This window comes from Rhincodon typus, chromosome 24 (assembly GCF_021869965.1).
Source record: "Rhincodon typus isolate 14 chromosome 24, sRhiTyp1.1, whole genome shotgun sequence".
NCBI classification, from domain to species: domain Eukaryota; kingdom Metazoa; phylum Chordata; class Chondrichthyes; order Orectolobiformes; family Rhincodontidae; genus Rhincodon; species Rhincodon typus.
In genome coordinates this window covers 1,279,245-1,291,824 of record NC_063355.1, presented here as the reverse complement: position 1 = coordinate 1,291,824, position 12,580 = coordinate 1,279,245, and the positions used below count along the sequence as shown (strand labels likewise).

The window sequence follows — 12,580 nt, the reverse complement described above, 5'->3', positions numbered from 1 at the left end:
AATACCGAAAGTTTTAAGATACTCATGGATAGGGACAACAGCAGTCCTCAGGTGAAGGTGTTAAATTGGAGGAAGGCAAACTACAGGAACTGAAAAATTTTGATCGGACGTGGCTGTGTGAGGGTAAATCCACATCGGACATGTGGGAATATTTCAAATGGCGGTTGCCAAGAGTTCAGGAGCAGCACATTCCTGTGAGAATGAAGGATAGGTATGGCAAGTTACGTGAACCTTGGATAAGCAGGGACCTTGGTCAAACAGAAAAAGGAAGCATGCATAAGATCTAGGAGGATGGGAACTGATGAAGCCCTTCAAGTATATAAGTAGGAAAGAACGTAAGCAAGGAATTAGAAGGGCTAAAAAGGGTCATGAAAAGTCATTAGCAAACAGGATTAAGGGGAATCCCAAGGCTTTTTATGCATATGTAAAAAGCAAGAGTAGCCAGGGAAAGGGTTGGCCCACTCAAAGACAAAGGAGCAAAACTAGTTGTGGAGCCAGAAAAGGTAGGTGAGGTCCTAAATGAATATTTTATGTTAGTATTCACCAAAGAGAAGGAATTGGTGAAGGATGATCTCAGAGAATAGAGTGTGGAATTTCTAATCCAAGTTCGCAATTAAAAAGGGAGAGGTGTTATGTGTCTTAAAAGGTAGTAAGGTCGATAAGTCCCTGGGTCCTGTTGTGATCTATCCCAGAATGTTGAGAGAGGCAAGAGAACAAATTGCTGGAGCACTGACAGACATCTCTTTGGCCACAGGTGAGGTCCCAGACGACTGGAGAATAGCCAATGTTGTCCCTTTGTTTAAGAAGGGTAGCAGGGATAATCCAGGAGATTACAGGCCTGTCAGCCTCACTTCAGTGGTAGGGAAAGATACTGGAAAAGATTCTCAGGGACAAGATCCACATGCGAATAGACTTATTAGTGATAGCATGGTTTTGAGCAGGGGAGGTTGTGCCTCACTAACTTGATCAAGTTTTTTGAGGAGGTGACAAAGATGATTGTTGAGGGAGAAGCTATTGGTGTTGTCTATATGGACTTCAGTAAAGCCTATGCACAAGGTCCGCCTTGACAGGCTAGTACAAAATGTGAAGTCACATAGTATCAGAAGTGAGCTGGCAAGATAGATAGAGAACAGGCTTAGTCATAGGGAGACAGTGGGTAGCAGTGGAAGGATGTTTTTCAGAATGGAGGACTGTGACAAGTGATGTTCCACAGGGATCAGTGCTGGGAGTGCTGCAGTTTGTGGTCTACAGAAATGATTTGGAGGAAAACATGGCTCGTCTAATTAGTAAGTTTGCGGACAATACAAAGATTGGCAGAGTTGCTGATAGTGAGGAGGATTGTCAGAGGATACAGCAGGATATAGATTAGTTGGAGGCATGGGCAGAAAAATGGCAGATAAGAGTTTAATCCGGACAAATATGAGGCGATGCATTTTGAAAGGTCGAGTATAAGTGGAAATTATACAGTGAATGGCAGAACCTTTAGCAGTACTGATCCAGGCGTGCAGGTCCACAGATCACTGAAGGTGACAGCGCAGGTAAATAAGGAGGCAAAAAAGGTGTATGGCATGCTCACCTTCAATGGAAGGTGCACTGAGTATTAGGATAGACAAGCTATGCTGCAGCTTTATAGAACTTTAGTTAGGTCACACTTGGAATGTTGTGTACAGTTCTGGTCACCCCACTACCAGTAGGATGTGGATGTGTTGGACAGGGTACAGAAAAGGTTTACCAGGATGTTGCCTGGTATGAAGGATTTTAGCTATGAAGAAAGGTTGGATAGACTGAGTTATTTTCACCAGAATGCAGGTGGTTTTGGGGTGGGGGGACCCGACAGAAGTTTATAAGATTGTGAATGGCAGGGATAGAGTGGAAAGCTATTTCCCACAGTGGAGAGGTCATTTACTAGGGTACACAGGTTCCAGATGTGGGGGCTTGTGGGCTGTGGGGGAGGGGGAGTTGAAAAAAAGATATGCAAGGCAGGTTTTTCACACAAAGGTTGGTAAGTGCCTGGAACGCGCTACAGAGGTGGTGGTGGAAGCAGACACAATAGCAGCATTCAAGAAGCACCTGAATGAATGCGTGAATAGAAACGGAATAGAGGGATATAGATCCTGTAAGTGAAGAATGTTTTAGTACGGAAGGGCAAAATGTGTCATCGAGGCTTGGAGGGCCAAAGGGCCTGTTCCTTTGCTGTATTGTTCTTTGGTTTTAGGGCAGTAAGTAAAGTGGGCACAATCTCAGCGGACCGTAAGCTCTCTCATTAAAGAGAGAGATAGCTTGTGCAGAGTTTAACCTGAGGGTCAACACGCCTCAGGCAGGGCGTTAAGGTTGAAAAGGCAGGACCTTAAATGACAGGGCAGTACTCCAGGGAGAAATCACTTCTATTGCATGTTTGCCACTTCTTTAGTTTCTGTTCAGGGTTCAACGTGTATGATTACGTGTGAATTATTGTACTTTTATCACACCACTGGCTGAATGGAATTAGTAGGGCCAGTGCAGTGTGCAAAAAGCCCAGAACGTGCTTTTGAATCGGCCTTGTGTAGTCTGTTGTGTACAGTGCTTCAATTTACTCGACTCTTTCTCAAATTTTCACTGGACTGTATCTTTTGTATGAGAAAACGTGAAGAGATTTGTCCTGCAGAAATAGTGTACTCTTGTACATACCAAAAGAAGTGCCTCTAGATGATTCAAGTATGTTTCCTCACTGGCTAGGATTCCAGATAGAACCCATTTTCGCATCTCCAGGCCCTTCTCCAAATCTGGTTCGCTCTGTTGAGAAATAGAAATAATATCATGTTTCCATTGCATTTATGGAAAGAAAATTGACCTCACATGTAAATTCAAAGAAAGCTATGGCTATGAATTACTAGAAAATATGATAAATACATTAAAATATCTTCAGCTCGTACCTTGAATCTGGCATTTCTTTTCATCGCAGATGCCAACTAACATGATAGCTTACCATGTTCTATGCAAAAAGAAACTACTTAATGTTTTTTGTCATGATGTCTAACAATGAAGCTGGTTAACAACCTGAGTAGCTAAGCCATCAGTAGGAGGGTATTTGGCTGTCTCAAAAGTAACTGATGTTAACTAGGGCACTATATTTGACCTCATCATTCTTGTTTTAGAGAGATAAACTTATCAAAAGGTCCTAAACTCTGTGCAGAAATGCTGCTCACTCTTGAGTTATAGGATACAGAGGACATATGTAGTCTAAGCTGCGATATCCCAAGATTTAATAACCTACTGCTGTTCATTATGTGGTGCCTCATGGAGTTAGTTAGGTAAGGCAGCAAGTGCCCACTGCCAAATCCAACATTAAACAAAATTTATCAAAAAGGAGGGCAGAAGAAACTTGGTACAAAATTGTTGGTTTTTTCAGCCTCCAACAACTGTGACATTGGTATAACTTTTCTTCAGATCTGCAAACTCGAAATATTAACTTTTGTTTAACTTTCTCCACAGGTGCTACAGATCTGGTGAATTTCTAGCAGTTTACTTTCACTTAATACACTTGTCAAATCTGTACAATAATCCTGTGAACCAAACAAATGTTCATTGCCATCTTACTCCTTCGTTACTCTTCCAATTTGGGCAGTTCTGTCTCTAACTACTTAAACTCTTCTGCCGGTTTTGAAGTGGCTTCCAGGGAATCAATGAGTTGCAGAGTGCTAATAAAGTCCCCACACAGAAAAAGCAGGGGCCCTCAGGTTTTGTAAAAGTGATATTTATTCAGACATTCAAATCTCCCTCAATTAAAACACGTAGGTCATGTTCAGTGGAGATCTACACAGCAACACTGGTATCTAAATTTTGTTCAAATTCCATAGCAACTGAACTAATAATGGGAATGGAAAAAAATACACTGTCATCAACAGCCTTAAATTCCAACTTCTTCAGGATTGTATGGAATGAGCTGTCAGAGGAAGTGGAGGACGCTGGTACAATTACAATATTTAAAAGGCATCTGGATGGGTATACGAATAGAAAGGGTTAGCGGGATAGGGGTCAAATGCCAGCAAATGGAACTAAATTAATTTAGGAAATCTGGTTGGCATGGACGAGTTGGACCAAAGGGTCTGTGTCCATGCTGTACAACTCGATGACTTTAAGACTTTAAGAACATTAAGCATAGTTGATGAGCTGGAATCAGAGCTTCAGACACTGTGGCATATCCAAGAGAGGAAGAGTTACCTTGACATGGGGCTTCAGGTAATCACACCCTTTAGCTTAAATATTTCAACTTTGGCCACTGGTCAGGGACCGGAAATGTGACAATAAGTAAGGCAGGTAGAGGGATCCTGAACATAGCATTGGAGGAGCCAAAGTTCTTGACCTTGTCCAACAGGAATGAGGTGCTTGCTCCTTGTATGGATAAGAAAGAATCTGCAGGAAGAATAGTCAAACTGACCACTGTGGTCCAGGAAGCCATTCAAGCATTGGAGCACAAAGAAAAGTGACAGTGGTGGAGGGAATTCTATAATTAGGGAGACAAATAGCATCTTTTGTGAGCAGGATCGAGAGACCTGCATGCTGTGTTGCCTACTTTGTGCCAAGGTGATGGACATCTCAAGTCAGCTTAAAAGGATACTGAAGAGGAAGGGGCAAGATCCAGCTGTTGTGATCCATGTTGGCAGCAGTAACACAGGCAAGAGGTCCTGATTGAGGGCTATCAGGAACAAAATTAAAAAACAGAACTTCAAGAGGTTGTAATCTAGGGATTATTACCTGAGCTACGTGCAAATTGGAAATGTGTTAAGTAACTGAGGGAAGTAAACACCTTTATTCATTCACGGGATGAGAGTGTCACTGGCTAGGCAGCATTTATTGCCCATCAGGCAGTTCAGAGTCAACCACATTGCTGTGGGTCTGGAGTGACATGTAAGCCAGACCAAGTAGGATGATAGTTTTCTTCTCTAAAGGACATTAGTGAACCAGTCAATCGACCATGGATTCATGGTCATCATTAGATTGTCAATTCCAGATATTTACTGAATTCAAATTCCACCATCTGCCATTGCAGGATTCGAACCTGGGTCCCCAGAACATTATCTGGGTCTCTGGATTAACAGTCCAGCGATAATACCACCAGGCCATCGCCTCCCCTAAGGAGTGGACTAAGGGAGTGGTGCAAGAAAAATGGGTCCCATTTCATGGGGCACTGGCATCACTGTGTGGACAGAAAGGAAAGTGCTGCAGGGATGGACTCCACCTGAACCAATTTAGGACCAGGATCCTCGCAGAAAGTCTAAATAGGGTGGTCACGAGGACTTTAAACTAGATAAAAGAGGGGGAGGGTTCAGAAGAAATTAGTGAAGTTTCCAGAACAAGCAACAGGAGAAAGAATATGGAAAGGGTCAGAAGTCTAACTTCAAGCACAGCAGATAAGGGAACAACTATGAGAAGGTGGTCAGGGCAGCTGATGCAGGATTGAGGGTGTTGTATTAAATGCACACAGTATACAAAGCAAGGTAAATGACCTTGTAGCGTAGACTGAAATTGGCAGATACAATGTTCTGGGCTGCACAGAGACATAGCTGCAAAGGAGATCAAGCTGGGAACTAAATATCCAAAAATAAGCATCCAATCAAAAGGGCAGGCAGTTTAAAAGTGGGAGCTGGGTAAGAAATAAAATTAAATCAATAGCAAGATGATATAAAGGTTGGAAGGGGTAGAATCTGTGGGGGTAGAGTTGAGAAACAACAAAGAAAAAGAAACAAAATCAGAAATTCTTCTTCAGAGAAGAAGGGTCACTGGACCTGAAACAATAAGTTTGCTTTCTCTCCACTGATGCTGCCAAACCTGCTCAGCTTTTCCAGTAATTTCTGATTTTAGTTTCTGATTTCCAGCATCACAGTTCTTTGTTTTTTTTTGTTTAATCGAAGAAAATACCCTGATATGAGTTATGTACAGACCCCCTAGCAGCAGTCAGGATGTTGGGCAGAAAATAAATCAGGAGACAAAAAAGGCTGTCAGAAAGGCACTATTACAATAATCAAGGGGACTTCAATAAGCAGGTGGACTGAGAAAATCAGGTTGGTGCAGGAAAGTAAAGGAATAATGAAACATTTGAGATTTTTTTTGGGAGCAGCTTAGAATCATAGAATCCCTATGTGGAAGCAGGCTATTCAGCTTACCGAGTCCACATTGACCCTCCGAAGAGCATCTCACCCAAGCCCACTCCTCCTAGCCTATCCCTGTAATTCCACACTTCCCATGGCAAATCCCAATCTAGCCTGCACATCACTGAACACTATGGGCAACTTAGCATGGACAATTCACCTAACCTACTCATCTTTGCACTGTGGGAGAAAACCGAAGCACCTGGAGGAAACCTACGCAGACAGAGAAAATGTGCAAACTCCAGACAGACAATCACCCAAGGGTGGAATCGAACTCGGGTTCCTGACACTATGAGGCAGCAGTGCTAACTACCGACCCACCGTGTCACCCCTTTTTAACTTTTAGTTTAAACAAAACACCCCTCAACCAACCTCTGCTTGTTGCCACTCATCGACCATTCTGGATCCAATTCGTCAAATTTCCTTGGATCCCATGGGCTCTTACCTTTGCTACCAGTTTCCCAACTAGGACCTTTTCAAAAACTTTGCTGAAGTCCAACTAGACGATATCAAAAGTATTGTCTTCATCTACATACCTAGTCAGCTTGTGGTAGAGTCCACAAGGGAACAGGCAATTCTGGATTTGGTGATGTGTAATGAGGCAAACTTGCTTAGGGAGTTTAAGGTGAAGAAACTCCTAGGGGCAGTGACCACAAAATGAATGAATTCACCCTGCAGTTTGAGAGCAAGAAGCTTCAATCACATGTAACAGTATTACATGTGAGTAAAACTAACTAAAAAGAGGGAGGAGGTGACCAGTGTTGATTGGAAGGGGAGTCTAGTAGGGAAGGCATTGGACAGCAATGACAGGAGTGTCTGGTGATAATTTGGGAGGCACAGCAGAAATTCATCCCAAGGAAGAAGAAACAAACCAAGGGGTGAACGAGGCAACCATTGCTGATAACAGATGTCAGGGACAGCGTAAAAGCTAGAGAAAAAGCATACAATGTGGTGAAGACTAGTGAAAAGCCTTTAAAAACCAAAGGACAGGCACCGGCGGATCGTAGAGAGGAGACAGGTTCAGCAGCAGCGACAGTACCTCTGGCAACAGCAATGAGAACAGACAGCTGAGGTCTTCCTGAAGAGTGAGATAAAACAGAGGACTCATCCAAGACTGCCGAGCCATTAAATTATTCCTATATTTTCCGAGTTTAAACTGAGAAAGACTTTACTGTAAACTATTACCTATTTCTTTATTTTTCTACTATTCTATGAAGTAATGCTTTTTAACTGTCATTTCTCTCACTACTTTTTACCCAAGCGTTTTTTGTACCTAGCTACCTTGGTACCTAAGATGGTGCAATGTCTGGGGATATTATACACTTTTCATTGTACTCCTGTACATGACAACAAAATCTAAAATAAAACTAAAAATGCAATAAGGAAGGAGCAGATGAAATGAGAGGAAGCCAGCTAGTAATATAAAATAAGATTGCAGGAGTTTTTTTAAGATATAGAAGAGATAAGAGACAGCGACAAGAATGAACTTGCACCAATGGAAAACGAGGCTGTAGAAACAGTAATGTGGAACAAAGAAATGGTGCAGGAACTGAATACGTACTTTGCATCAATCTTCATGGCGGAAGACACCAGCAGCATACCAGAACTTCAAAAGACTCAGGGGGCAGGAGTGAGTGTAGTGGTCATCACTAAGGAGAAGGTGCTGGGAAGCTAAAGGTTCTGAACGTGCATAAATCACCCAGACCAGATGGAATATATCCCAGGGTTCTGAAGAAGATAGCTGAGAAGATTGTGGAAGCATTGGTGGTGAACTTTTAGGAACTACTGGAGTCAGGGAGGGTCCCGGAAGGATTGGAAAATGGCTAATGTAGCACTCCTGTTTAAGGCGGCAGAATATGGGGAAAATACAAGCCAGTTAGCCTGACCTCAGTCGTTAGTAAGGTTTTAAGAGTTCATTATTTAGGATTAGATTGTGGACTATTTGAAATGCATAGTAAAATAGGGTACAGTCAACTATTCCTCATCAAGAGGAGGTCATGCCTGACAAATCTGTTAGAATTCTTTGAGATTGGAAAGAGCCAGCTAGACAAAGGAGACCCTCTGGATATGATCTATTTGGATTTCCAGAAGGCCTTTGACAAGGTGCCAGGAGGCTGCTAAATAAGATTAAAGTCCATGACATTAGGGGCAAGGTACTGGCATGGATACAGGCTTGGTTAACTGGCAGATGGCACAGAGTGGAAATAAAGGTTCTTTTTCAGAATGGCAGCTAGTGACTACTGGAGTTCTGCAGGGGTTGGTGTTTGGGCCACAAATAATGATCTGGGTGATGGAACTGAGAGCATTTTTGCAGATGATACAAGGATATGCAGAGCGGCAGTTAGTGTTGAGGAAGCAGGGAGGCTGCAGAAGGACTTGGTCAGACTAGGAAAGTGGGCAAAGAAATGGCTGATGCAAAAGAATGTGGGAAGATGTCAGGTTATGCGTGGAAGAATAGAGGTGTAGACTATTTCAAAACGGGAAAGGCTTTGGAAAACTGAAGCACAAGGAGACTAGGGTGTCTTAGTTCGGGACTATCTTCAGCTTGACCTGCAGGTTTAATTGGCAGTTAGAAAGGGAAATACAATGGTGGCATCCATTCCAAGAGGACTAGAATATAAGAGCAGAGATGTACTGTTTGAGGCTGTATAAGGCTCTGGTCTGACTACATTTGAAATATTGACAGTAGTTCTTACAAGTGACTTCAGTCTACATATTGATTAGACTAACCAGACTGGTAGCAATGTGATAGGAGGAGGATTTCCGGAATGTATGAGGGATGGTTTTCTCAACCAATATGTCAATGACCAACTAGACAGCACGCCATCCTGGACTGGATATTGTGTAATGAAAGAGGATTTATCAGCAACATTGTGGTGCAAGATCCTTTGGGGAAGAGTGACCATAATATGGTAGAATTCTTCATTAAGATGGAGAGTGACATAGATAAATCTGAGACTAGGATCCTGATCTTAAAGAAAGCCAACTTTGATGGTACGAGGCATGTATTGGCTAAGATAAGCTGGCCAACAATACTCAAGGTGCTGACAGTGGAAAGGCAATAGCAGACATTTAAAGGACACATGGATGGATTTCAATAATAGTATATCCCTGTCTGGCGTAAGAATAAAACAGGGAAGGTGGCTCAACCATGGTTAACAAGGGAAATCAGAGACAGTGTTAAAGCCAAACCGGAGGCATATAAATTGACTAGAAAAAGCAGCAAAACGGAGGACTGGGAGAAATTTAAAATTCAGCAGAGGAGGACAAAGGGTTTCACTCGGAAGACAAAAAGGGAATACGAAAGTAAGTTTGCAGAAAATATAAAAACTGACAGCAAAAGCTCCTATAGACATGTGAAGTGAAAAAGACTGGTGAAGTCAAATGTAGGACCCTTGCAGATAGAATCAGGTGAATTCATAGTGGACAACAAAGAGATAGCAGACCAAATGAACAAATACTTTGGATCTGCCTTCACCAAGGAGGACAAAAATAGCCTTCCAGAAATGCTAGGGGACAGAGGGTCAAACATGAAGGAGGAACTGAAGCAAATACTTATTAGTCAGGAAATGGTATTGGGGGAATTGATGGGACTAAAACCCGATAAGCCCCCAGCGCCTGATGCTCTGAATCCTACAGTTTTAAGGAAGTGGCCCTGGAAATAGTGGACACATTTTCCAGCATTCTGTAGACTCTGGAACAGTTCCAAAAGACTGCAGGGTAGCTAATGTAACCCCACTTTTTTAAAAAAGGGAAAGAGAACACGGGGAATTATAGGCCAGTTAGCCTGACATCAGTGGTGGGGAAGGTACTGGGGTCAATTATTAAGGATGTAATAACTGAGCATTTGGAAACTGGTGACAGAATCTGTCCACCCTGGCATGGATTCACTAAAGGGAAATTATGTTTGACAAGCCTTTTGGAATTTTTTGACGATGTGACCAGTAGAACAGACAAGGCTGAATCAGAAGATGTTGTGTATCTGGACTTTAAAAGGCTTTTGACAAGGTTCCACACAAGGGATTAGTAAGGAAAATTAAAGCTCATGGTATCGGAGGTACTGTATATACATGGATAGAGAACTGGTTGGCAGACAGGAAGCAGAAAGTTGGAATAAATAGGTCCTTTTCAGAGTGGGAGACAGTGACGATTGGGTGCCACAGGGTTCAGTGCTGCGACCCCAGCTGTTCATAATGCACATTGATGATTTGGTCAAAGTAATTCAATGCAATATCTCCAAGCTGGCAGATGACACTAAGCTGGGTGACAGTGTATGCTGTGAGGAGGATGTTAAGGGACTGCAGGGTGGCTTGGACAGGTTGGCTGAGTGGGCAAGTAATTGGCAAATGCAATATGATGTGGATAAATGTGAGGTTATCCACTTTGGTCACAAAAACAGGAAGGCAGATTATTACCTGAACGGTGGCACTTTAGCAAAAAGTGAAGTGCAACGAGACCTGGGTATCATGGTGGAATAGTCACTGAAGGCTGGCATGTAGGTGCAGCAGGCAGTGAGGAAAGCTAATGGCATGCTGTCCTTCATTGCTAGAGGATTTGAGTATAGGAAAAATGATTTCTTGCTGCAGTTCTACAGGACTTTGGTGAGGCCACACCTTGAGAAGTGTGTGCAGTTTTGGTCTCTTCGTCCGAGGAAGGTCATTCTTGCTGTTGAGCGAGTCTAGTGAAGGTTCAACAGACCGATTCCCGGGATGACAGGGCTGACATATGAAGAAAGACTGGATCGACTGGGCTTGTACTCGCTGAAATTTAGAAAAATTAAGGGTGTCTCACAGAGACATATAAAATCCTGAAGGGACTGTATAGGCTAGATGTGGGAAGAATGTTCCCAATGCTGGGGAAGTCCACACTAGGGGTCACAGTTCAAGAATAAAGGGGCAAGCCATTCAGGATGGAGATGAGGAAGAATTTCTTCACTCAGAGTTGTGAGCCTATGGAATTCTCTCCCACAGAAAGCTGTTGGAACCAGTTCATTAGATATATTCAAGACAGAGCTGGACGTGGCCCTTGCGACTAAAGGGGCCAAGGGGTATGGGAGAGGGCTGGAATGGGATACTAAAATTGCATGATCAACCACGATCGTATTGAATGGTGGTGCAGGATCAAAAGGCCGAATGGCCTATGCCTGCACCTATTTTCTATGTTTCTTTGTCTTAAGTCTTGTATCTAAGGAAGGATATACTGACCTTGGAAGCAATCTAGCGGAGATTCACAAGAATGATCCAAAGAATGAATGCTCCTTGTCATACAAGGAGCAGTTGAGGAATCTAGGTCTGTACTCGATGAGGATGAGGGAAGGACCTCATTGAAACTTGCTGAATACTGAGAGACCTGGATACAGCGAACGTGGAGAAGATGCTTCCACTAGTGGGAGAGACTAGGACCTGCGGGCACAGCTTCAGTGAAGGGACGACCCTTTAGGACCGAGATGCAGCGGAACTTCTTTAGGGTGATTAATCTGTGGAACCCACTGCATCAGAAGGCTGAGGAGGCCAAGTCAAGAGTCTTTTTAAGAAAGAGATCAACAGTTTCTTGTTTAATAAGGTAACCAGAAGGTTGCAAGGATAAAGCAAGCGAATGGCGTTGAAAAACATATCATCCATGATTGAACGGTGGAGCAGACTCAATTCTGCTCCTATTCGCTTTGTTTCTTCATTCTATCTTTTTAAACAAGAGATGTTCTCAGCATTATTCTTTACAATTACATTTTATAGGTAGCAGTGCTCTGGTTAACAAACATTTAAGGGCACTACACATGTCTTGAGCACAACATGTTGGCTTTTGGAGGTTTTGGTATTAAGATGCTATCTCCAGCCATGCAGTTTGTTTTTAAACTGGCAACATGTGGAATGGATCTTTGCTTTATGTCCTAATTGCAGCAGCCCAACCAAGAGCACACTGAGGAGATAAAATTCCAATGTTATTTCCCAACTTGTTTAATCTACTTTTGTATCTGCCTTTTTGTTGGATCTCTCCAATTGGCTATTTTTTGATAAGCAATCTGAACTCAGCACTGCTTGCCACTGACATTAAATGCTAGCCAATAGAGTGATATTGACAATACTTTACCATGTTTCAGTTCTGTGTGTGTTTCAATAAAGATTAGAATGTTTTAATTGTTACTGTTCGAGATGTTAACACATTTTGGCACTCATTTCTGATGTTTAAGTCAACACAAGTGAATTATATATACACAGGCAGGCTTGAAATACACTTGTGCAAACAAAACCAACCTGGTACACAGAAGACTAAGCAGCATCATAGGAGCAGAAAGGCTGACGTTTCGAGCCTAGACCCTTCATCAGAAAAGGGGGAGGGGAAGGGGTTTCTGAAATAAATAGGGAGAGAGTGGGAGGCGGATAGAAGAGGGATAGAGGAGAGGATAGGTGGAGAGGAAACAAACAGGTCGAAGAGGCGGGGATGGGGCCAGTAAA

General features: G+C 42.7%; 1 protein-coding gene across 2 annotated transcripts in view; it reads right to left on the bottom strand.

Moving 5' to 3' along the window:
- si:dkey-91m11.5 (PH_BCR_vertebrate and RhoGAP_Bcr domain-containing protein) overlaps positions 1–12,580 on the bottom strand; it is a 422,142-nt gene that overhangs the window by 284,664 nt on the left and 124,898 nt on the right. For both annotated transcript variants that reach the window (XM_048611239.1, XM_048611240.1), the window contains exon 3: positions 2,668–2,772. In XM_048611239.1, coding sequence (XP_048467196.1) covers positions 2,668–2,772 — 105 coding nt within the window. The remainder of the gene's footprint in view (positions 1–2,667; positions 2,773–12,580) is intronic.